The sequence below is a fragment of the Megalobrama amblycephala genome, linkage group LG7, assembly GCF_018812025.1.
Source record: "Megalobrama amblycephala isolate DHTTF-2021 linkage group LG7, ASM1881202v1, whole genome shotgun sequence".
Classification (NCBI taxonomy): Eukaryota; Metazoa; Chordata; class Actinopteri; order Cypriniformes; family Xenocyprididae; genus Megalobrama; species Megalobrama amblycephala.
The window spans coordinates 33,351,645-33,377,792 of NC_063050.1; the positions used below are offsets into that span (position 1 = coordinate 33,351,645).

Here is a 26,148-nt window from a genome sequence, read left to right on the forward strand (position 1 = left end):
AATGTCATTGCTCCCTATGCAGGCCTCACAGAGATATTGGATTTCAACAAAAATATCTTAATTTGTGTTCCGAAGATGAACGAAGGTCTTACGGGTGTGAAACGGCATGAGGGTAAGTAATAAATTACAGAATTTTCATTTTTGGGTGAACTAACCCTTTAAGGGTCAATAAGCGACTCAGTAAGTCAAATGATTCGAGTGACTGTGAAGAATCAAATCTCCAGTACTACTTTGGACTCTCCCTCGGTGGGCGGAGCGAAGCACAATTTGTCCCATCATCACGTTGCGCACATGGCGTAGGATATGGCAAGCGCCACACCCAGCTGTGCCTGAACTGCAGTTCGCAGGGAGTCGCTTGTGTAATAGTTGGGGGCAACCAGTGGCACGGAGCTCATGCATCTGCTGCTCCACTGCTGTGCCTCCCCTCATGTCCAAATAACAGCAGAAGGCAGCGGTGCATGAGCGAGAACAACACGTTCGTACACATTTGCAACTCTTGTGCTGTGACCAAAGTCAACACTGATACATTGTAATGTTCTATCAGCCTGTTTAAAATGGGCTTGTTTTTATATATCGCTGGATCTGTCAACCCCACGGAGGCCACTGTCTATGAGGTGAGAACAAATCTTAAGAGTCTTGTTGAACTTTGCCGGTTGTTTGTGTCGGTTATGTATACTGTTGGGATATGAATGCACGCTGCAGGCTCTGCCACTTGTTGACTCATAGTTGCGTATTTTAATCCTCAGTTTCTAGCGCATGTTAATAAGTTTATGTTCTTAGCGCTCAACCGTCGTTTTATTTCTTTTGCAATCTGATACATCTGTTTATTACAAGTCTTGCGTGCTAACCAATAGTCTTGCGTCAAGTCACGGAAGTCTGTCTCAAATCCTAGTTGGCTGCTTACTAGACACCATTTTGGACAACATGATGGCCAAAATGCTGTCTAGGTAGACACTTTTCTATGTTTTGGAGACACGACCTTAGACTAAGTTCTGTAAACAAACGTCTACAGTGTTAGCAGTGGCTAACAATTCAACTGTCACAGATTTCTTGAACTAGAATACACTTGCTGTCAATGACCAGTTGTGTTGACAATATAGATGAATCAGTATGAATGAACAATGTAACTTGATTGAAAAGGTCATTAATTAATCTACCAACGTCTAGCACACGTAACGTTATCATGTCTTTCTTCTTTACAACGGTCTATGGGTTTTGTTATCATCACCGTTGAAGATAGTGCTGGTCTCCTTGTCTGTAGTTCAAAGAAGTGAGTTTATCACTAAAATTTGCTGCTGAGTGAAATGTTCTGATTGGCCTTTGAGGGATCTCTCTGTAGGCTACATATCTTTTTGATCAGAGTACAACTTGGTACGATGCAGGTTAGTTTATTCTGTTTTCTGGAGCAACTGTTTGCATAGTACTTTATTCAAATACACGTCAGGCTCATCAAATGGCTTTTTATCCAGTAAAGATGTGCTGCAAGGTGCAAAAAAAGTCCTCAATTTAATATCGATTTATGGACAGTAAACTGTTATATACAGCATACAAAAGACAATTAGTGTAAAACTTCCCCAAATGACTTCAGTATTGTTCTAAAAAAAAAAAAAAAAAAAATATATATATATATATATATATATATATATATATATATATATATATATATATATATATATTTTATTGTCCAGTTACTAAAAAGGATCCTGAGTCTGACCTGGATACATAATATAAAATAACTTGCAAATGTGCTAAAATTCACAAAATAATAGAATATGTTTGTACAGTGCACTTTTTCATGATGATTATATTGAAGCAATTTTCTGCATGTTGTGATGTGATTTATTACTCACTCTCATGTCGTTCCACACCCATAAGACCTTCGCTAATCTTCAGAACACAAATTAAGATATTTTTGATTAAATCCGATGGCTCAGTGAGGCCTGCATAGACAGATCCATAAAGGTACTAAAAACATATTTAAATCAGTTCATGTGAGTTCAGTGGTTTTACCTTTAATATTATAGAGCGACAAGAATATTTTTTGTGCGGCAAAAAACCCCCAAAATGACTTTTTAACAATATCTAGTGATGTCCGCTTTCAAAACACTGCTTCAGAGCGTTATGAATCTTTTGAGTCGAATCAGTGATTCAGATTGCATATCAAATCGCCAAACTGCTGAAATCACGTGACTTTGGCGCTCCAATTCACTGATTCGATTCGTAAAGCTACGAAGCTTCATGAAGCAGTGTTATGAAATCAGCCATCACAAGATATTGTTAAAAAGTCGTTATTTAGTTTTTTTTTGGCGCACAAAAAATATTCTCATCACTTTATAATATTAAGGTAGAACCACTGTACTCACATGAACTGATCTAAATATGTTTTCAGAACCTTTATGGATCTTAAGAGAGGAAGTACCATTGCTGTCTACGCCGGCCTCGCTGAGCCATTGGATTTAATCAAAAATAGCTTAATTTGTGTTCTGAAGATGAACTTCGAAACAGTGCAGTGGAAATGCTGTCTCCTTGCAACAGATTTTCATTTGTGTGCAACGGAGGAATTCCTGATGCTGTTTTGACTCTTTTACACATTTTATAAGCTCTTCACGATTTCTCTGCTAAATATCATCATTATAAGTACGCGCATACAATAAGCGTGTTTAGCACAGTACATAGCATTGTTTTGGAAGTTTGTTGCAAAATATACATCATAAAAGCCGTTTTTGTTTTGTTTTGTATTTTTAGGTTCGGTCATAAAAATGACAGTGTGAATGTTAAAGGCATTGATCACCTAAAAATGAAAATTATCCCATGTTTTACCCTCAAGCCATCCTAGGTGTATATGACTATCTTCTTTCAGACGGACACAATCTGAGATATATTTAAAATTATCCTTTGTTCCTCCAAGGTTTATAATGTTTGTGAAAAAAATGTAAAAAAAAAAAAAAAATTGCATCCATCCATAATCAAAATAATCCATACAGCTCCTGAGGGTTAATAAAAGCCAATTGAAGCGAAGGGATGTGTTTTTGTAAGGAAAAATATCCATATTTAAAACTTTATAAATTCAAATAACTAGCTTCCGGCATATGACCATACACATACTGCACAAGTCAATTTGGGTGGAAGAGCAACCTTTGACTCGACGCATGACACAATGACGAACGCAGAGGCGCAGAGGAGAGAGCAAAACAAAACACCGGTCATGAATTAGAAGTCTAAAATGAGAAATTTTAAAGAAAAATGTTGGAGGATTTTGATAAAAGAAAAGAGGAGCTTGAGTTTGGTGCACAGCCCTATTTGTTTTAACCGTGAGGGGTGTCTAAGCTTACAACATCCTGCCTCATACATCGTGTCAGTGGGTTATTCATTTGGCGCAAGTCGACTTGCGCATTCTGTGTATGGTTGTCCACCGGAAGCTATTTATTTGAATTTATTAAGGTTTAAATATGGATATTTGTCTTATAAAAATGCATCCCATCGCTTTAAAAGGCCTTTATTAACCCTCTGGGGCCATATGGATTACTTTGACTATGGATAGATGCATTTTGTTTTTGTTTTAAAACATGGCCTCCCATTCACAACTATTATAAACCTTGGAACTAAAGACTAAGGATATTTAAATATGATTGTGTTCGTCTGAATGAAGATAGTCATATACACCTAGTATGGCTTGAGGGTGAGTAAATCATGGTATAGTTTTCATTTTTGGGTGAATCTATCCCTTTAAGTAAACCAGGACTAAATGTATAATTCTCTTTTTTGGTCCGGACCAAAAGAACAAAGAGAACCGAACTACAAGTGTGAAGTGTGACACAAGCTATTTTGAGTGATAGAACAAAATTGACCATTCCAAAAAGTGTTGGGGACATTCAGTATATGATGCCTTTTATAACTGTACATTCAGTATATGATGCCTTTTATAACTGTATAGGCCTAGTCAGCATATAGAATTGCTTTGGTTAAGCTATGCTATTGGTTTCCTTGAAACTTGATGGGCTATTGACATTTAATCACTTTGGTGCCATAAAAAGTGGCTCAAAACCTGTCAATCACTCTCAAAGTACTGGTCTGTTGTTCCATCAGATGACCACATGAACTAAAGATAAACCACACTAACCAGTTATGAGTTAAACAGAATTACTTAGGGGTATATTGTGTAATATGGAGTGCATTTGTGGCCAGTTCCTCCCTCCCAATAAGAATTCAAACCTCATGCTTGCCTAAAAGTCTCTTGAGTTTTTAGCTGACTCAGTATTAGTATCATATGTTGTCGCTGATACTCCACTTCTCACTAAGACTGTGGAAAACAATGTTAGCTAGTCAAGTATCCTTAATAGACTGGCCAACATTATCTTCTGCTTTCAGCAACTTCTCATTATAACCTATAAAACTTAATTAGTTTTCTAATTTAATGTTTTCTGGCACCGAAACCGGATACGGACAGTCTCCACAAGGTGTGCCAAGGTGTTCAATTCATACATCTTTCATGTTGCCAACATTCTTTTGGCCACATTTAGAACATTTTAAAATACATAAATACATGTAGTGCAATTTATTTGAAAGGCAGAAGTTTTTTCAAGCAATGCAATGAAAAAAAAAAAAGTAAAACAATAGATGTACTTTCTTGTTGTCAAACTTGTGATGAACAACACTTGTGGTTACTCTGCTAGGAAACTTGAGCAAAACTGACATCATGCATTGACTAGGTTTTTAAAATCATCTAATAAGATATTGCTTGCAGTCCCTTGAACTCATTTAAAGCTAAACGGGGATCAGGACTTTGCTGTTGTGGGTCCGAGGCTCTGGAATAGTCTGCCGTATGAAATTAGAGAGGTCACATGTTTAAATGCATTTAAAGCTGGTGTCAAAAATGACTTCTTGTCTTTAGCCTTTGGGAGGTAGGACTAGTATTTTAGAAGGTTGTGTGCTGTTTTTATGTATTGCATGTTTCTCTATGCTGATTGTACAGCACTTTGGTCTGCTGCAGGTGCAGTTGTAAGTGCCTCATAAATAAAGTGAAAAGTGAAAAAATGACCTTGACGCCATTTGGTTGAGAGTATAAATCCAAAAATGGGTCAGAAAAGCAGAATTAGTTCTGAGAAAATGTCTTGCGTCATTTGTTTGCAGATTCCACATGGATATTTAGTATTCAGTCACAGTGTAATGTGATTCATACATTTTGCATGGCTTAAGTGTCCAAATACTTTTTTGGGTCACTGTGTGTTTAATAATATCCAGAAACAGTATGTCCAGTCTCATGTTGCAAAGTCAGCATTGGTTAATTGCTGATATTTGTGGTTGGTGATAAATGATGCACTCAAAGTGCTGTGACAGTCCTTGTAAAGAATGTTCTCAAGGGAAAGGCACGGGGTCATGGGGCTATACTTGACGCTCAGCAGAATGGGGACATTTCTGGAATTCTATGTCGATTTTGGTCTTTAATCTGCTCTTGCTTTTATTGTGGACAGTCATTATGCTTGGTAATGGCTGTGTGTGTTGTGTAAACTGAGAGGTAAAACCGGCAGCTGTGGTTAAAACAATTTGTGACAATGTTTCAGGTGTTATGGGAAGACATTTTGTTCCTGTACAGCCAACATGAACATGAACTGCTTAAATCTACTAAAGTACTGATTATACTGATACAGCATAATAATACAAGATGTAAATGTAAAAATAGGTCACATGCACATGCTGTGAAAGCTTATCAAAATTGTGATTTCGAGAATCTGGTCAATGACGTGACGGGTCTTAATAATGATAAAAAACAAAGATATGATATCCAAAGTAAGGTAGTACAATTAGATCTCTTTTATTGAATCCAAAAGGTGTTCATTATATTTTGCTACATATATATTTTAAAGATTTTGAAGTGTCAAAAGGTCATTCGGTTTAACCGTCCAATGGCCAATACAGCCATTTCATTTGTGATTAAAATATCTTAAAATGAAATTAATGTATGTATTTTTTTTATTCTGGCATAATTTTATAACATCAAAAATCAACAGTGCAAAATGGTATTAAAATTATGTGTAGAAGTCAAGAAGTTGTAAAAAGTTGCTTTGTTATGAGAAAGAATGTCCAGAAAAATGAATTTCATTGATGTCATTCAGAGTAACCAATATAAAAGGACCATTCTGGATTAAGTCATTCAGGTCAATATCATGTGACAGGATGTGACATCATTCAGACACCTGCAAAGGACCACATGATCTTGAAGCAAAGTAACTAACTCTCTCTTAAATTTTGCAGTAAAATACACAAAAACCACTAGGCCAGTGTTATACATTTTGTTCAGTTGAGTACTTACAAAATCCCAAATGTTTGCAACTATTTGTTAATCATGAGAAAACTGCAATTTTAACCAAGGCTCCGGGACGTGTGAGGAGTCGTCATACCCACATTACCCTCGGTTTCTGGTTTTATTTTGTAGAAACCATGGAAACACCAAAGACGCTTTAATATATTAGATTTTTTAATAGACAATAGAACAACTGTTTTGATATACTTATAGACAGAAAAGTAATTATTGTTATTTTTGATAAACAGAGCGGTGTTACCTCATACTCATATGACTGGAAAAGCGGAAACGGCGCTGGCGACTGTGGCATAATAAAAGTTTTGCTGCTCACGGCGTGTGTTGCACAAACGCTCCAGTGGCCTCGTTCAGCTCCAACAACACTTGGTCCTGCTCTGCTTCATACAACAGTAAAGTTAATAATTGCATCCATGAACATGATTTATTCCCAAGTCCTATCCCAATTATTTTCCACCGACCGTTGAGATGAAGACCACATGTCCCAAGATTCCGTGCTTAAACTTGGCGTCATCAAGCTACGCCTTTGATTTAAATAGGCCTCTAGCGGCCTCTAGTGGCAGAAAATATTACATAGTGCACCTTTTAACAATTTAAAAAAATCATGTTTTCACTTTCTCATATGTATGTCCTGAAATATCAGGTCATTCGCTACAACCACTATAAAACATTAAAAATGTTGTAATATTTTAAAAACTAAAATACTAAATAGTATTTTAAGTACTAAATATAAAATGTTTGATTGGCCTTTTGCCAGCTAGCTAGCTAGATATCAGCCTGTTAGCATTGTTTGAAAATATCATTATTCGGCAAAACCGAAATTTTGGTTAAACTGAATGACTTTTTTGGTGACAAATTTTGTCCATCTTGTAATAAATGACAAAAGCAGTGTTAATTGATTATAAAAACCACATCATCTCATTGTTAACACTTAATAAAACTTAAAAATTAATTATATCTCCATTGTTTTTTTTAACCTTATTCGTCAATGACCCAAACAATGTTCATCAACCATTGTTACCCACACAAAGGCAAAATACTTTAACTATAAATACTTTTATAGGTTATAATGAAATAAGATTTTAATGTAAATATAAGTACATGTTGAATATCATTTTGAATTATTTAAATGTAGTTTCACAATAAATTCTATGGAATTCATATCTATAAAAACCATATGTAGGGTTTTACAGTCATTTTAACTTTTTTTTTATTAAATCAAATAGAATTTTTAACTCTATTTGGTAATGTAATTTTATCCAATCAACAGATGTTTTACTGTTGCAGCCCCCCCCCCATTTATGTTATAATGTTTTAACAATATAGGCAGGCTCAACAGCAAAAAGTTTTAGATATATATGCTTTTAGGATCTAACAGACTGAAACAGAACAGAACAGTGTATGGGATTGGGAACAACATTTAGGCAATCCTTTTGGTTACCTCTTCATTTTATTTTGTACTGTCTACTCCCAAAATATTGAGGGAGCATCTCATTATAATGCAGACCTCCTTACACTCCTCTGCTGCTTGGAATTTTCTGTAGACCAATCCCTGTCCCCTGTTTGAGTGAAGTGTGTGTGTGTGTGTGTGTGTGTGTGTGTGTGTGTGTGTGTGTGCTCCCCTGTTCCTCTCCTGTGTATCAGTACTGTACTGAAAGAACTTTCACAAGGCTGAAGGGCTCTGGAGTAGCATGTCTGTACCACACCAGGAGACAAGAATGGTAGAGAACCTGATCACTTAACTTTCTTATTTAATCATTAACTGATTCATGAAATGGAACAAACATGCCGATTATGCCTACCTTTTGAAGGTTTCTGGTTATTTTGTTCTGATCTACAGTACATGTAGTCTTTGTTTTCTTGAGGGTAACATGGTGTCTGGTTCTTAATGTGTAACTGGATTTACTGAAAGACAAAGAAAGTTCATTGAAAAGATTACATGAATGTTAGATTTCGCTGTACATTAGCAGTTTGACGCTATAAAATATTCGAAGTGTCCAGGCAAGAATTATGCAGCCAGTGCTTTGTTCAGTGATTTGAGTTATTGTAGTTTGTACATTTTCATGCGGTAAAAAGTAATTATATTTACAAAGTAATGATATGTTGGTAACACTTTACAATAAGGTTCATTAGTTAACATTAGTTAACTACATTAGTTAACATGAACTAATAGTGAACTGCACTTACACAGCATTTATTAATCTTTGTTAATGTTAATTTCCACCTTTACTAATAGATTATTAAAATCTTGTTAACATTAGTTAATACACTGTGATTTAACATGAACAACTGTATTTTCATTAACTAACATTAACGAAGATTAGTAAATACAGTAACAAATGTATTTCTCTCATGGTTATTTCACGTTAGTTAATACATTAATACATGTTTAAATAATGAACCTAATTGTAAAGTGTTACCAATGTTTGTTTTTAATGGGCATTCTTATTAAACACTGACCCACTTTTCTGGTAAAATGTCTGTTTGATTCACGGTTTTACTTGACAAAGCATGTTTATTGTTTTATTTCACGGATTAAATTTAAATTATATTGTACAGTGATGGTATAAGATGGAAAATAATAGTAATGAATAAGTACGGTACATTGTATAATTCTATAACATGGCACATGTAGACACGGTGCTTAATGATGACCAAAGGTATAAGGTTAGTACCATGATTTCTGTCCAAAAATCACAAAGTTACCATACAATATAAAGTGTTTCTATTTTCATACCATATCCAAAACTTTTCATTTTGTGGAGAATTATTATTTTTTTATTTGGTCAAGATTTGCTGTCAAGAAATGCTGAATCCAAGAGTCATTTATCTTGTATCAACTTTTTTTCAGGAGGTACTTCACTGTGAGGGTGTGAATAATAAAAGCTATGTGTGTGAGACTGGACACTGTTGTGGAGAGTCCCAGTGCTGTAGCTACTACTATGAACTATGGTGTAAGTACATCTTCATGTTTAATATCAGGGGTCACAATGTTTCATAGGAATTCTTAAAGGCTTGATCATATTTACCCTTGAATGGTAAAGAATAGGGCTGCATGATGTTGGAAAAAACTGACATTGCGATATTTTATTTTTCTGCGATATGAAAACAATTCACCATATTTCAACAGATGACTTGAATAGCTCTATTTGGAAATAATTATTCCAGATTATTCGGGTGATTAAATACAATAGAACAAACAGTGCTTTGTTTTTTAGGTAAGTCTAACAGAAATTGAATTATGTAAAATAACACTGCAAAGTCTGCACTGTATAAATTAAATATAATTAATTAATCGTTGTTAAAGCTACAAAAGTAATTTTGTCTTTTTTTCTTTTGTTGTTTGATTAACATTAATGACAAACGGCAGCAGGATTATAGGCTGGTGTTACTTTAAAACCTAATGCACTGATCTATACGCATCCGTTTTCTTTCTCAATTGTTTGTTCAATTAAGAACTATGTTAGCGATGTGACTATCACTGATATGTGCACAGATATGCGATGTCAAAGCTAAAACAATACATTATGCAGCCCTAGTGAAGAAGGGGCTACGTGATAAAAGCATGATGACGAAATAAAACTTCCAAACATTCACTAATCTTCAACTCTGCGTGAAATTCATGGATATTTCTCCACCATCATGTTAAAGGGTTAGTTCACCCAAAAATGAAAATTCTGTCATGAATTACTCACCCTCGTACCGTTCCACACCCATAAGACCTTCGTTCATCTTCAGAATACAAATTAAGATGTTTTTGTTGAAATCCAATGGCTCCGTAAGGTCTGCACACTGATTCATTATGCTTTGTTTTGAAAATCGTTTTGAAATCGGCCATCGCTATATACGTTTTTTTTTGTTGTTTTTTTTGGCACTCCAAAAATATTCTCGTCGCTTTATAATATTAATATTGAACCACTGTACTCACATGAACTGATTTAAATATGTTTTTAGTACATTAATGGATCTTGAAAGAGGAAATGTCATTGCTGCTATGCAGACCTTACGGAGCCATCGGATTTCAACAAAAATATCTTAATTTGTGTTCCGAAGATTAACGAAGGTCTTACGGGTGTGGAACGGCATGAGGGTGAGTAATAAATGACAGAATTTTCATTTTTGGGTGAACTAACCCTTTAAATTCCTGATCCTGCCAATTCCCATTGAGATGAATGTATTTTGCTTGTGTAATTTCGCTGTGCAAGACTAAATGTGACCAAGCCTTAAGAGGTTTAGAAGAGCTAAACAAAATATATGCTGAAATAAGGAGAAAAGGCTGTTGTACAGGAAGTGAATTCAGATGCTTAAGATGCTCGACCTTCTGCAAACTGTGGAGTAAGAATGACATAAGTCAAACAAATCCTTGTGTGACCATTTATGCATGAGCTGTGGTTTTAGTCTAAGAGGAATTAGTCAGGTTTTAAGTAGCAGTATAGAGTACAAAGGCATACTTTAAATGTTTTATTTTTGTTTCTGTTTGGGATTATTTTTTTTCAGGGTTCTGGCTGGTGTGGGCCATCATCTTCATCTTGAGCTGCTGCTGTGTGTGTCATCACCGTCGCACAAAACACAGACTGCAACAGCAACAACGACAGCACGAGATCAACCTCATTGCCTACAGAGAGGTTCACAACAACACCTCTCTTCCCTTCTACTTCAGTAATATCATCTCTCTTATATACATTCTGTTTATAGAGAATCTAGAAAAATAAGGGAATGTAAAAATTAAAGTAATAATACTTCTTACTTTTAAAGTTTAAACATCGAGGCCCAGTTTCACAGACAGGGCTTAGATTAAGCCAGGATTAGAATTTAGTTCAGTTAGGGTATTTAAGTAGCTTTTATAAACGTACCATAGAAAAAACATTACTGGTGTGCATCTGAAACAAAACAATGACACTGAAATATTTTAAGATATGTCAGTGCAAGCTGCTCTCAGTCAACACAGCTCAAACATGCATTTTAGTCTAGGACTAGCTTAAGCCTAGTCTGTGAAACCTGAGGTGATTGTTTAATAATAAGCTTAACATATTCTAGGATTGGAAAAATTTCTGTTGTTAAAGGTGCTGTAAGTGATCTTGGAAATGTTAACATTAGCCTGCTAGCATTGAAAGCATATGATCCCAGCCTCCTTGCAAATCGCTGTCCAAAGCCACGCCTCCTCCAAAGAACATGAAAGCACACACACACACACACACACACACACACACAAAATACATTTAGACCATTTAACATAGTGATTTCTATCAGGATATGAGGAGACTTTCAACCAGTATAACAAAAAATGTTTCTGTAGAGAATCACCTATTGCATCTTAAAGGCCCGCTGAAGTGTCTTGGAACGCGCAACATTATTCAGTGTGTTGACGTAATTTCAACTGAAACAGGAAGACAGGGCAATATATCGAACAGCCCCGCCCCTTTTTTAAAATAACCAATAGCGTTTCGTTTATATCGAACAGCTCGGCCAGAGCCGTTAAACTTAGTAAAACCTCTGTTTCCTTTTAATATCTAACCGTTTATCTTCCTAATCTCCTCCACATCACTTTAAAATACAGAATTCTGTGCAGAATTTAAATGGGTCCAATACCTTTCGTGGTCTGAGCCGACTCATGGATATGATCCGCTCTGTGCTCTCCTGTCTCTGGGCCAGAGCAGACTGTGCTCACGCTGCAGTGGTTTACGTTATACTAACGCGAATATGGACTTCATTCGCGTCAATGGAAAGCATATTTACATTGTCTGCTGTCTGAATCGTTCCCTATTCTCTATATTGTGCACTTTACCATGTAGAAACTAGTAAATGTGTGAACAAATGACCGATTTCAGCCAAAGCTTCAGTATCTGTTGATAGTGCAGGAGGGGGTGGGACTTCAGATTTTAGAGAGCATTTGATTGGACAGATTCGATGAGAAGCTGAAGTGCGATGTGATGTCATGAAATGCATTTTCTCCTAAATGCGAATTTTGTCATTGTTTTGGAACACACCAGCTTATTCATAACATTAAGGCTAACATATTCACACTAAAAGCTAAAAAACTTAAAGGTGCCCTAGATTGTTTTTTTACAAGATGTAATATAAGTCCTAGGTGTCCCCTGAATGTGTCTGTGAAGTTTCAGCTCAAAATACCCCATAGATTTTTTTTTATTAATTTTTTTAGCTGCCTATTTTGGGGCATCATTAACTATGCACTGATTTTTTTTCAGCACGGCCCCTTTAAGAGATGCGCTCTATCTGCCACACGAGCTCTCGACTATATTACAGTGCATTTACAAAGTTCACACAGCTAATATAACCCTCAAATGGATCTTTACAAGATGTTCGTCATGCATGCTGTATGCATGCTTCGAATTATGTGAGTAAAATATTTATTTAGATGGTTATGTTTGATTATGTGTGAGTTTGAGGCTATGCTCTGTGGCTAAAGCTAACATTACACACTGTTGGAGAGATTTATAAAGAATGAAATTGTGTTTATGCATTATACAGACTGCACGTGTTTAAAAAATGAAAATAGCAACGACTCTTGTCTCCGTGAATACAGTAAGAAACGATGGTAACTTTAACCACATTTAACAGTATATTAGCAACATGCTAATGAAACATTTAGAAAGACAATTTACAAATATCACTAAAAATATCATGATATCATGGATCATGTCAGTTATTATTGCTCCATCTGCCATTTTTCGCTATTGTTCTTGCTTGCTTACCTTGTCTGTGCACAGATCCAGCCGTTAATACTGCCTTTCCTTGTCTAATGCGTCGAATGGGCTGGCATTATGCAAATATTGGGGTCATACATATTAATGATCCCGACTGTTACGTAACAGTCGGTGTTATGTTGAGATCCGAGTGTTTTCCGGAGGTCTTTTAAACAAATGAGATTTACATAAGAAGGAGGAAACAATGGGGTTTGAAACTCAATGTATGTCTTTTCCATGTGCTGAACTCTTGTTATTTAACTATGCCGAGGTAAATTCAAATTCTGATTCTAGGGCACCTTTAAATTTTGATTTCAGGGGGACTTTAATATGCATATTATGTTAATACTCTGTACTAAATAAATAAATAATAATTTAATTTAATTTGCTAGATTTTGCTTGTGTAGATTAGAATTTGTTGGCAATCAAAATTCTGGTCCGTCAAAAAAATATTAATTTCCAAAAATTTATATTTTGTAAATAAAGTGGTAAATTATATTTTTTTGCGCAAACGTCACTTCATAAAATTGAGGTTAAACCACTGGAGTCACTGGATTATTTTAATGTCTTTACTACCTTTCTGGGACTTGAAAGTGTTAGTTGCGTAGGCTGTCAATGGAGAGACAGAAAGCTCTCAGATTTTCTTAATTTGTGTTCTAAAGATGAACAAATGTCTTACGGGTTTGGAATGACATGAAAATGAGTAATTAATGATTTTTCTAGGGACACACTGAAATTTCAGCTGATGAAAATTATTGGCCGAAAATGGCATTTTAGTTTTTTGGCCGAAAGAGAAAAATGACAAATATATGCTGCCCCTCAGTGTTTCACGATCTCTGTGCTCCACTCAATATTCCGCTCTATGCATGTGCACTCCACTCAGATGCTCACACTCCGCTCATGCTCATCAGAAAAGCTCAAATGTCTGCTCAAATAATGCGCCGACATGATATTTCTATGTAGTAGTATAGTAGTTTCTGTTTGCAATAGCCCTACTGTGCTGTAACATGGTGTGGTATAGCCGTGCTGGTAAAATGACGCTACCCTCTCATTCACTGATCCTCTCCCTGCTTCTCTGCTCACATGCTCTGATAATAATAGCTTTGTAGGACTACTGTATACATTATTTGGATAATTGGTCAAAAAATAAATCTGTTAAATATGAAGTATTGATATTTAATTTTTTTTTTTCTGTCCTATTTTAGTGTGTTACTTTCAATAAAAGTGTGGTTATTTTATTAGCTTGTATTTTTTAAATTTAGTATCATTGAAATTATTCAATTTCATTAAAACGTCTTATACAGTTATACAAAAAAAATAAATAAATACATAAATAAATAAAAAGCATTTTTGGTTTCAGTTTCAGCCAGAATTTTCATTTCAGTGCATCCCTAGAATTTTCATTTTTGATAACCCTTTAACTGCTGTGCCATGCCCCTGTCCCCATTAAAATATATAGATTCGTATGTATATAAAGACAATAGGCCTATATTGTATTCATGACTATGTTTTAAAAAAGGTCTTATAAAGATAGCAGCTAAAATGTGTTTGGATTGACAGTAAAAGATTTTCTCATATAGATTTCTTTGATGGTCTTGACTCTTGAATTGGATTTTCTGAAAGATGAGAAGATTCGCATACACCTACACCACCTACTCAGCACCTGCTGCCTTTTGTTTGTTTACCCTCAGTAAGAGCACGTGTGAAAGACGGTGTTATCAAACATTTAGTTTGAGCTTTTTTTTTTCACACAATGGCATGCAAAGTTTGATCAAAGTCCCTTTTTACAGCATGTTAGTTCACGTGTCAGGCATGCCTATGTAGGCAATATGTAGGCAATAGGCATGCAAATACAGCTGCTCTCTTCTCCAAATCTCCAAAACTTTTTTTTAAGGTCGCATTTCAATAATGGAAAACAGGCAAGAAAATCTAAACTTTTTTTCTTAGCTCAAACTTATTTATTTTGCCCATTAGCTCAGCTAGTAAAGCAGGCTGAATTATTTTATTTTTTTTTCTTTCCAGTACAACCTAGTCACAATAATATTCTTACAATTAGTCTTACAATAGTCTTATAGTAAATAGTCCTATTTTTACAACATTAAGCAAACTGAAATTGCTTTAAGGACAAACTGTGTGGGCAACCATTATCATGATTAGTATTATGTGTAATGTCAATATTCCTGTTCTTAGTGAATATTCTCGTCATTCGTTGAACTTGTTGTGATCAAAACACGGGCACACAACAACTAGAGCACAAAAGTGCACAATGATATTTATATGACAACCACTAAAATTAGATACACAAAGCTTGATAATACACTGACATTCAAACATTTGGGGTTGGTACAATGTTTTTGAAAGAATCCTCTTATGCTTACCATTATTACAATTTAATATAACTTTTTTGTATTTTAATATATTTAGGGCACCGAGCACCAATGGTGTGAGGACCCTATTGTAATTGCTCAGTCATCAATTATTCTTGCGAAATGAATCAGATTTTTTAGGGCCTAAACGTGCTTGAAAACTCATGAAACTTTGCACAGGTGTCAGAAGTGGTGAAATTTATGTCTGATATGGGGTTCAGAATTAGGTGTGGCAAAATGGCTTGATAGCGTCACCTACAAAATTTCAATTGCATGCCCTTCACGCTACGTTTTATGTACAGTTATGAAATTCGGTACACATGTAACAGCCCAATACCTATAAAAAAAGTCTCCTGGTACGAAATCTGAAAACCTACAGGAAATTAGATATTTTGAGTTTTCTTTGCAAAATTTTTCGTTTTTGCCATTTTCCAAACATACTTTGTACACGTAACGAACTCCTCCTAGAGATTTAATCAGATCGACATCATATTTGGTCAGTCTAATCTAAAGGCCTTTGCGACATTAAATTGCAAAGATCTCGAGAAGATCTTGAGTCCTGGCCTGAAGACATCTACATGACAATATTCAGTTTGTCATAGCGCCACCTGTTGACAACAGGAAATGGCATGCTTTACACTGTAATTCAATCCCTGAAACACATTTAAATATGCCATGAAGTACCAAACATGCTAGAAACACGTTAAATCATGCAACACTTGGCTAGGTCCTAATGTGTGCGATTAATGCTACAAAACAGGAAGTTGTTGTTACTTAGGCATACGATGTCCAATCTGCCCTGAACACATCTACATTACAATATTCAGTTATACAATATAGTATCAGCGCCACCCATTGGGAACAGGAAGTGACATGTTTAACACTGTGATGCACTACTAGTAACATAATAAAATATGCAATTGAGTGCTAAACATGCTACAAACATTCTAAAACGCTAAAATGCTACAGTGTTTCCCATACATTAACTAGACTGTGGCAGCCTGCCACATTCTAATTTGTCCCGCCACAGTCTTAAAATTAAACGGAAATTAGGCCTGTCATGTCTGACACTAGGTGGCACTATAATAATAATTTGTATTTTGGATCATAACTTTGGTAACCTAAGGGCTACAAACAATTTTCTTTCCCCTCAATCCTTAAGCCAAAATGTATATCTCAGATTTAATTTCTGCCTATAAAATTTGTCAGTCATTTCAGATTAACTAATTTTCAATCTCCTCCTAGGCTGTTGTTCTGATCTTCACCAAAAAAAAGGCTTTTTACATATAAAAAACTGATTAGTTGAAGCATCGCAAAGATATAATTAATTGTTGAGGCAATGTCCGTTTTTACGTTGACCTGTTGCTGAACGCAATGTGCAAGCTTATCAAAACTTGAAACACAAAGACAAGAGGACATTTTATGAATGCACACTAAGTTTCGTACAATTCTGCCAATACGGGGTGCAGCAACTAAAAAACAATTGTAACTCTGTAACTATTATCCACAAAGTTGAAAATTGGCATGCATCTTTGGTCGATGTCCTAACATATGCTCTGATATGACTTGGATACGAAAAAACATGGCTGCCAGCAGCCAATCAAATTTCAGTAGCTAATTTTGGCGCTCGAACCACTGATTCGATTTGTAAAGCTCCGAAGCTTCATGAAGCATTGTTTTGAAATCGGCCATCACTAGATATTGGTAAAGTCGTTATTTAGTTTTTTTGCCGCACAAATATTAAAATATAATTTTGATAAAATATAATTCTCATCACACCGGTGTGATCGTACGCTCCAGGGACCAGACAAGACTGATCACAACGGTATATCAGATACGCATTGTGTAAGTAACTTTAAAGTTTACTCAATTCTTCCCCAGTTCACCGGCTCACTTACTTTCATGTATTTCGGGAGAAATGGATGAATTCACATGTTGTAAATCCAACAGATCCGATTCTCTGTACTGCAGCGCAATCTAACAAGGCGGCGCCAATCGCGCATACAGCTGAACTAATGCGATCTTTATAAAGGTGTTTTAACAGCCAAACACATCCACTTGCACATATTTGACAATCGGAATATCAGGTATTTCATGCTATAGTTAACAAATTTGTGAGGATTTTGAATAAAAAAGGAAAAATGAAATAAAAGCAGATTATCAGTCATACAGCGCTATTGTGGCTGCGGTGTGTCATGTAACGAGCAATAACGCGTCACCATGGAAACAGTAAAGTGATACGTTCTTAATAATAGTCGCCTTGGAAAAACTCACGCTCGGGACTTAGCCAGAATATTTGAAATTTACGTGTGAAAGGATTAACGGCAAATTCTAAAGTTTTCGCGGGATGTCCACGCAGAACCTAGGCAGGCATTTTGCAAATTTGTTTACTTATGACGTGTGAACTTCACGAAATGGAATTTGAACTTAAAACGACTCGTTTGAGCGGTTCAGAGTCGCCTCTTTCTTTTGAGAGACAATAACTTTATTTATGATGCACTTTCAGCTTCACATACAACTACATTACACACTGCGTGAAAGGTAATTTTCAAAAATCCATAATAGGGGAAGTTTAAAGGTAGACAGCATATATTTTATAATTATTGGTACAGCCACCTGTCTTCACAGTCATGATGAAATCTTCAGTCAGCCATTTATGTTAACCTTTAACCAAAACCAAGAGATAGAACTGATATGTTTAATGTAACAATTGCCCAGGGGGGTATTCCAGAAAGCAGGTTATGTGACATACCTGGGTATGTTTAAGAGTAAGTAAGCGGATAACCTCAACTTTCGGTTCCAAAAACGGAGGTACCTTTAGGGTATGTAAGTAACCATAGCAACTTGCTCTCTGAACATAACCTGCTCCGGAGCAGGTTATGTTAAAGGGTTAGTTAGAGGAATTCAGATGCATGTTATATTATCAATATGGTTATATTAATGTATCTAAATTTGTTATATAGTTACAGTTATATACACAATGTTATATTATACAATATATAACTGTTTATTCAATTCTAATATATGAATGTATTTTATTGTCATCTCACACATGGATCTGCTTTTTATCCTTTATAACAGGACATTTTCTATGCTATAATTTCTAAAATAAAATACATATCATATATGTGATATCTTATTTAATAATTAGCATCAAACAATATTAAGAATAAAAAATGATTGCATAACCACCCAATAGGTGGTGATGTGCACCAAGTAGGTTATGTAAATCGCCATTAAACAAAAGAAGAAGAATGAAGTAGAATGGCATGCTTTTTCTTAGCGTCTGTTTCCATGGTGAATCATCAATTTGTCGCTCTGAGAATGTCTTGTGTGTTAACATACTCTGGGTTGGCTGAACTTACTCCCGGATGCATTTTTGGAACCAGCATACCACGAGTAAGCAAGGTTTGGGTTAATCAACCGAGAGTTCAGGGTATATGTGACAGTAAGTTAACCCTGCTTTCTGGAATACACCCCTGGTCTCTTCTAATACTTGATTTCATGTTATAAGCACAAAGTTAAATATTCTGTGATAAGGTCCAGTCTGTTTTCATTGATCATGGATCAAGGACAGCGCACAAAATCAGAAAAATGCTGATTGTTGATGTAATAAGCTGATAGACTTGCTCTTTTTTGTATGATCATTATAGATTAGCACTGCCTGTTAAAAATAGCACATGTTCAAAAACATTAAGTGCTGTACATCATCTTGTTAAAAGGACAGTTCGCACAAAAAAGAATTCTGAATAGATAAAAAACATTTTTGTCTCTTCTGTGTTCTGCATAAGGTAGAATGTATGGAAGGCCATTTCTGCCACATGCAGACCATGCTTTGGTAAATCAGAATTATGACAAAAAAAGAAAAATTAAGACAAAAAAAAAAGAGGCAAATTCATGACACAAGTCGAAATGAGTTACTAACACCATGTCTACACCAGACGCAACTGTTCTCACATCACACCATAACAACTTAATGTTGTCTACAATGGACACGCCAAAACCACCGTTGCAAATCCATTTGTTTTTCATGTCAGAAATAATCTAAATGCTTACAGTACATTAGAAATACAAGAATGCATCAGTTTACTGTCGGGGCGTCACATCCAGCGTAGACAGCATCACTGATTATAATGTCTATTGTTGTGTCCAATGTGGACATGGTTTCAGTCATAATTATGAGATAAGAAGTCAAAATGGACAAAAATTGTAGACATACTAAGTGATAATGTGATAGTCAAAATTATACCCAAAAATGGTAGCCCATTTCTGCCAAATAAGAATCAGATCATAACATACAATGTTGAAATTCTGGCAGTCAAAACTAGGGGTGTGCAGCGGAGCCAATATCTGTATCAGTATATGTAACAATCTCAAAATTATTTGTATCTGTATTCTGATAAATCCGGAAGTGGGTGGGGCTTTAACTAGAAGTGAAATTACATGAAAATGTTATTCTGTTCCCTTCATATCTTTAATTTAAAGATAATTAATTTTAATATGCCTTGTATAACTCATAAAATAATTTTATTATAATTATTACATTTATTGAATTATCTTCTAATTAAAAGTACTTAATGTTAAATAAAATGTAGCTATTAGATTTGCAGTCACTCTGCACATTTCATTCTTAAAGTATACACGCATTCACTTCACACACTTATTATTATGTAGTGATTTTATAATTTATAGACCACATCAATAAGTTCAACTAATAGTTTAAAAAGTCAAAACTATGACATACTAAGTGATAATGATAAAGTGTTTTGTCATAGTTTTTTTTTTTCATGTGTGGCAGAAATATCCTTCCATTAGAAAGTCATACAGGTTTGGAACAACATGAGTATGAGAAAATGATGACTGTGTTTTTGAGCGAACTATCCCTTTAAAATGGATAAAACTAGTTCTTCAACTGAATTTTGAATGCTTCAATTCTCACCATTGTTCTGGGACATTTTCTTGCCATTCATTCTCTTTCAGGATTCCTACCCAACTATCTCCTTCCAGAATATGAGGAGGTAGTGCATCGGCCTGCTACGCCCCCTCCCCCATATAGTGCCTTAACCACCGGACCTCCAGCCTACACCTGCCCCTTAACCACTGACCAGCAGGATGCTCACTGCCCACCCAGACAGATCACTCCAGTGCCCCCTGCATCTGACACGCTCTGTTCCAGACCCAGCCTAGAAGAGGTCCATACCTCCAACGGGTACCACCAGAAAGACGACAGCAAGAGCGAGATAGAGTTAGAGCGAAGCAGGTCCACAGAGAGTGCCCTACCCTTAGAGCAGCCTCCCAGTGTGGACAAACAGAACGAGTGCAGGAAGGAGATACTCAGGAATGTGGCATTGCCTGACGAGAAAGAGAGGATTCTGGGAAGGCACCGCAGATTTACAGGGGACTCCGGGATTGAGGTGTGTGTTTGTGGACGAGGCTTGAAAAGCCATGAACCCAAAGAATTCGAGGGGCTTTTGAGTGAGGAGGACCAAGAGGACTCTGAAGATTTCTGTGAGGAATGTGGCCTCAATTCCTTTGGAGAGGAAAATCAGGGACTGCTATCCCCAGAAAGCAGAGTGGAGTGTGGAGCATCGCCACTGGCCCAATCTCAACCTCATCCGGTTTGCCTCTACTTGCATACTATTAATGAGCAAGAGGGTCCACACCATAGCAGCACAGAATCTTAAAGCTAAGTACATAACCTGACTAGTAATAAAAGAGTGAGAAGGTGAAAGAAAAAGTGAGAGGATAACTGATATATAGGGAAGCTGCAGTATGCAGTGGAGGAGCATCCTGATGGAAGTGTGTGATTGAAACATTTAGATGTTCTTCACATCTTTGTTTTATGTACAGAGCATCTACTTATGCAGTTGAAAGCCCAAATGTGTACAAGGATGGCCCTACACCTCCATGGGACGATGTACCCTATGTGCTGCTTTAATGGCACATTTAAGTCCTCCTGTGAGATGCATATTTATAAACTGAGAAGTCGTAATGACTATGGCAGTGTGTTTAAAACTTCATGATCATAAATATGATCTTTCAGACATGACTTGTAGGCACAATAAGACACATCCATCATGTAAAGATGTGGTCACATTTACAGTTGCTCGGTGAAATTTAATTTCAGTAGCAATCTGTGTCATCAGAAGTTTTGGGTAAGGGTGGAAAAGTTCCCCACAACAGATTCTACTTTTATTCAAGTTGGTCGCGTGAATTTGCTGTGATCTTCAGCAGAAAGCTGCTTGGTTTTAAAGTTTTTTTCTGTGTTTGCTGTGCTTTGTACATCGCTACACTATTGACAATGGAGCTGAAATGAACTTTCGCTGAAATTTTGCTAATGTGACCACCTGTGCAGTCTTAAGATTGAGACGCTAAATATGTAAACACTGGTGTGATGAACTGTCAGTGTTTCAGGACAGTCAGAGAGAAATGTAAAAACTGACTGAACAAAAAACAAACAAACAAACAAAAAAAAGACGTGCTTTTAAGGCCACAGATCCCTGTCGACTTTCCCTAATGTAATGGGACAAATCTTAATGGTGTTTATTCCGTTTTTGTTTTGCACAATCACATTCTTCTGAATGAATCGTATTCATGATAATTAATTTTAAATACAGAGTATTTACATATCTACAGTCTTAATTCACATTTCATCTGTTTATATTGTCTTTCTTTTGTTTTTGCTGCTGTAAGCTCTGATTAATGTGTATTCAGAACAAGTTTGATTCATAAATATAAGTTTTCATAGCCAACATAGGCTATACAGATGACATGGGACAAATGTTAGCATTAAAGGTCCCGTTTTTCGTGGTTTTTTGAAGCTTTGATTGTGTTTATAGTGTGCAATATAACATGTGTTCATGTTTCGCGTGTAAAAAAACACAGTATTTTTCACATAATTTACTTATCCGTATACCGCTGTTTCCACTGTTTCCACTGTCATAAAAACGGGCTGATGACTTCCTTGTTCTATGAAGTCCCTCCTTCAGAAATACGTAACGAGTTCTGATTGTGCCAGCGGTTCCTGTGTTGTGATTCGACAGCAGTTTAGTGCATCTTGCCCGGAAAGGTCACGCCTCTTACCAGAACGTGGAGATGCACGCGCTCAGTGTTATTGTAAACATGTCTTTAATTTTACCCTATCAATTTGAGCCGGAATCAGACCCGGTGATTGGACCGCGGGATGAAAATAACAGCGTTTCGACGACATGGCGACAAACACACTCTACAAACGCAACTCTTGTGTATTCCTGTGGGTGGAGGTTAGTCAAAAAACTGTTTTAGTGACGTCATTAAAGAAGGAAGTAGAGGGATGTAGTCCAAACTGGCCGTTCGATGTAGGCGACTTCTGTTAAATAAAATATCTCGCTTGGCATTGAACTTTGAGCTTTAAAATTTTATCAGATTTTATTTATACTCTAACAACAACATTACACACTAACTAAAGTTTGAAACATGGGATCACGAAGAACGGGACCTTTAACTTGGAGCTTGAAAGTGTTGGATTATTACTAACCATCATTTACTGATTGCATACAAACACTACATAATGTATGTTCCTTTGAATCTGTAGGGATAAAAGCCTTGCCAAAGGGAGTTGTCTTGCTGGAAGTCAGTTCTTATAGGTGCTTAATCCATTGATGCAAGCTGCAAAGTAAAAAAAAAACTATTTTCTCACTGAAACATATTTAAGTGAACTCCAAAGACAGAAACATTTTGATATTTTTTAAAATGATAATATAGATAATTCTATTTGTAAAATGTGTCTTGATGAGATGCTAAATGACACGTATAGGTACAGATATGATAAGGCTGTATGGTGTAACATGAATTGCCTCTTTGTTTTTGCACTCTGTTACAACCACTCATAAATGCAATTCATGTGCCAATTGTCCAATATCATCTTGGACATTAGCCTAATAGAATATATATTTTTATGTAAATACTTTTCCTCATGAATGCTCAAAATCTGTGCCTCATCATGTACTTTGGTAACAATTCAAAGTGCCTTGATTTTTCTGTTTATATGCAAACTAATGAGCCATACATATGTGATTATAAAATGATTTATTTTTATATTTCTGCACCATAGCTTCAGTTTCAAGTTTTTCCATGACCACTGAAGCACTCTCTTAAAACTCTCTATGGTAACAATTAATTTATTTCACTGCCCTAATGAATGTTTTTAGTAAAGATATGTGCTGCTCTTACTGTGTCTCTGTGATGACAATCTAATGTTAAAGCTATGCTTGGAGATGAATACAAATCAATCATTCTCTTTCGCTGATATATTAACAAGCTGCTGATTTTCAGAAAGTTATAGATGCTCGCTCTGATGCATCGCACGCATCTCATGTTAGACCTCCAATATGATGTCATGTACAGCCTACAGTTCTTTTGTCTAACGTTGCAGTCATCTGATAAAATGAGTTCTGCCGCAGTTCTTTTTGTATCTGTTTATCTTTTGTGCAAAAAACCTAATCGTGACACTGTCCATTAAACACAAATCAACACAACATTGTGTCAGTGTTTTTCATTGTGTCCTGTTGATATTAGCTGTAGGGAGAAAAACAGTGGGGCCCCTCAGTTCCAGGACCAGATACCTATCATGAAATAATAATGTGCATGACCTGTAGAGAGCGCTCTTCGAGAACAATCGTGGCATTTTTAAATAATAATAAAAATAAAAAAGTGATTAAATAAATACCTGTATAAATTGGGCCTTTAAACATATAAAATGCCTTTTAGGATGGGGTTTCCTTACATGAGGATGATCATATTTGGGGGTCCATGGCATCTAAAGATTGAAAACCCCTGACATTAACAACTATGGATTATGGTTTTGCAATGTCCTAAAGCGCCAGCCTCGTTGGAACTTGAAATTGTGATATCCGAATAAAAAGACATGACAAAATATGAGAAATAAAGGCTCAGTTGTGTGCATGTTTCATTGCAAAATGTGACCGTGTACAAGAATCAAATCTGCAATAGTGTTCAGATGGCTATAAACTGATAGATAATCCATCTTTAAACAAAACTAGATTAATGTAAGTATTAAGTATGAGCAGACATTAGCATTAGTATTCAAGATCATACATTGCCAAAAGTTTTGGGACACTTGCCTTTACGTGCACATGAACTTTAATGGCATCCCATTCTTAATCTGTAGGCTTTAATTTGGAGTTGGCACACCCTTTGCAGCTATAACAGTCTCGACTCTAATGGGAAGGCTTTCCACAAGGTTTAGGAGTGTGTTTATGGGAATTTTTGACCATTCTTCTAGAAGCGCATTTGTGAGGTCAGGCACTGATGTTGGCGAGAAGGCCTGGCTCGCAGTCTCTGCTCTAATTCATCCCAAAAGTGTTCTATCGGGTTGAGGTCAGGACTCTGTTCAGGCCAGTCAGGTTCCTCCACACCAAACTCACTCATCCATGTCTTTATGGACCTTGCTTTGTGCACTGGTGCGCAGTCATGTTGGAACAGGAAGGGGCCATCACCAAACTGTTCCCACAAGTTGGGAGCATGAGATTGTCCAAAATGTCTTGGTATGCTGAAGCATTAAGAGTTCCTTTCACTGGAACTAAGGGGCCAAGCCCAACCCCTGAAAAACAACCCCACACCATAATCCCCCTCCACCAAACTTTACACTTGGCACAATGCAGTCAGGCAAGTACTGTTCTCCTGGCAACCGCCAAACCCAGACTCGTCCATCGGATTGCCAGACAGAAGCGTGATTCGTCACTCCAGAGAACACATCTCCACTGCTCTAGAGTCCAGTGGCGGCGTGATTTACACCACTGCATCCAACGCTTTGCATTGCACTTAAGGCTTGGATGCAGCTGCTCGGCGTACTGTTCTTGAGCTAATCTGAAAGCCACACGAAGTTTGGAGGTCTATAGCTATTGGCCTCTGCACACTGTGCACCTCGGCATGCGCTGACCACGGTCTGTTGTTTTATGTGGTCTACCACTTTGTGGCTGAGTTGCTGTTGTTCCCAATTGCTTCCAGTTTGTTATGATACCACTAACAGTTGACTGTGGAATATTTAGTAATGATCCATTCACAAATGTTTGTAGAAGCAGTCTGCATGCCTAGGTGCTTAATTTTATACACCTGTGGCCATGGAAGCGATTGGAACACCTGAATTCAATGATTTGGAGGGGTGTCCCAATACTTTTGGCAATACAGTGTATGTCTAGCTCAGTCACGCAACATTTCTTCTTGAACCATAATGCAAAGTTCTTCAAAAACTGAAGCTAAATGCATTATTGGGAAAAGGCTTACTGCACAGAAAGGATCCCCAGAGCCAGACTGTTGTTATAAGGCAGGAACACACCAAACCGACGGTCGGCCGTCGGGCAGTTTTTGTTCGTCGGCCGACTAAGTTTTCTCAGTGTGTTCCGCACCGTCGGCTGAAGTTGGTCCTCGTCTGCTTTTTTTTCGGCCGATTCGAAATGTTGAAATGTTGGTTCGTCAGGCCACCTGATCATTCTGATTGGCTGTTCAGATACTGCCGCCTGCTGGTTCGGAAAGGCATTTCATCTCACGCAGGCACAGAACTGCTACTTGGCCGTCGGCTGTTTAACGTCGGTTTGGTGTGTCAGGGCAACTTTGGACCCAAATGCTGCCAACGTGAGCCAACCCCGCAGTCTGCTTTCGTCGCCACTAGTTCGTCGGTGTCGGCTTGGTGTGTTCTGGCCTTTACACTATCTGGTCCTGGGACTGAGGGGCCCCATGTGGAGAGATGTGCAACTACACAGCA

General features: G+C 36.7%; 1 protein-coding gene across 2 annotated transcripts; it reads left to right on the forward strand.

Moving 5' to 3' along the window:
* The first annotated feature begins 277 nt into the window (after positions 1–277).
* Positions 278–22,299, forward strand: wbp1lb (WW domain binding protein 1-like b). 2 transcript variants are annotated; one of them, XM_048197150.1, is made up of 4 exons: positions 278–614; positions 9,168–9,270; positions 10,814–10,975; positions 20,367–22,299. In XM_048197150.1, exons 1-4 carry the CDS (start codon positions 555–557, stop codon positions 21,068–21,070), a joined length of 1,029 nt encoding a protein of 342 aa, XP_048053107.1. In that variant the 5' UTR covers positions 278–554; the 3' UTR covers positions 21,071–22,299. The 2 variants fall into 2 exon arrangements, with proteins under 2 accessions (XP_048053107.1, XP_048053108.1); XM_048197151.1 differs by lacking the exon at positions 278–614 and adding an exon at positions 7,196–8,037.
* The last annotated feature ends 3,849 nt before the right edge of the window (positions 22,300–26,148 follow it).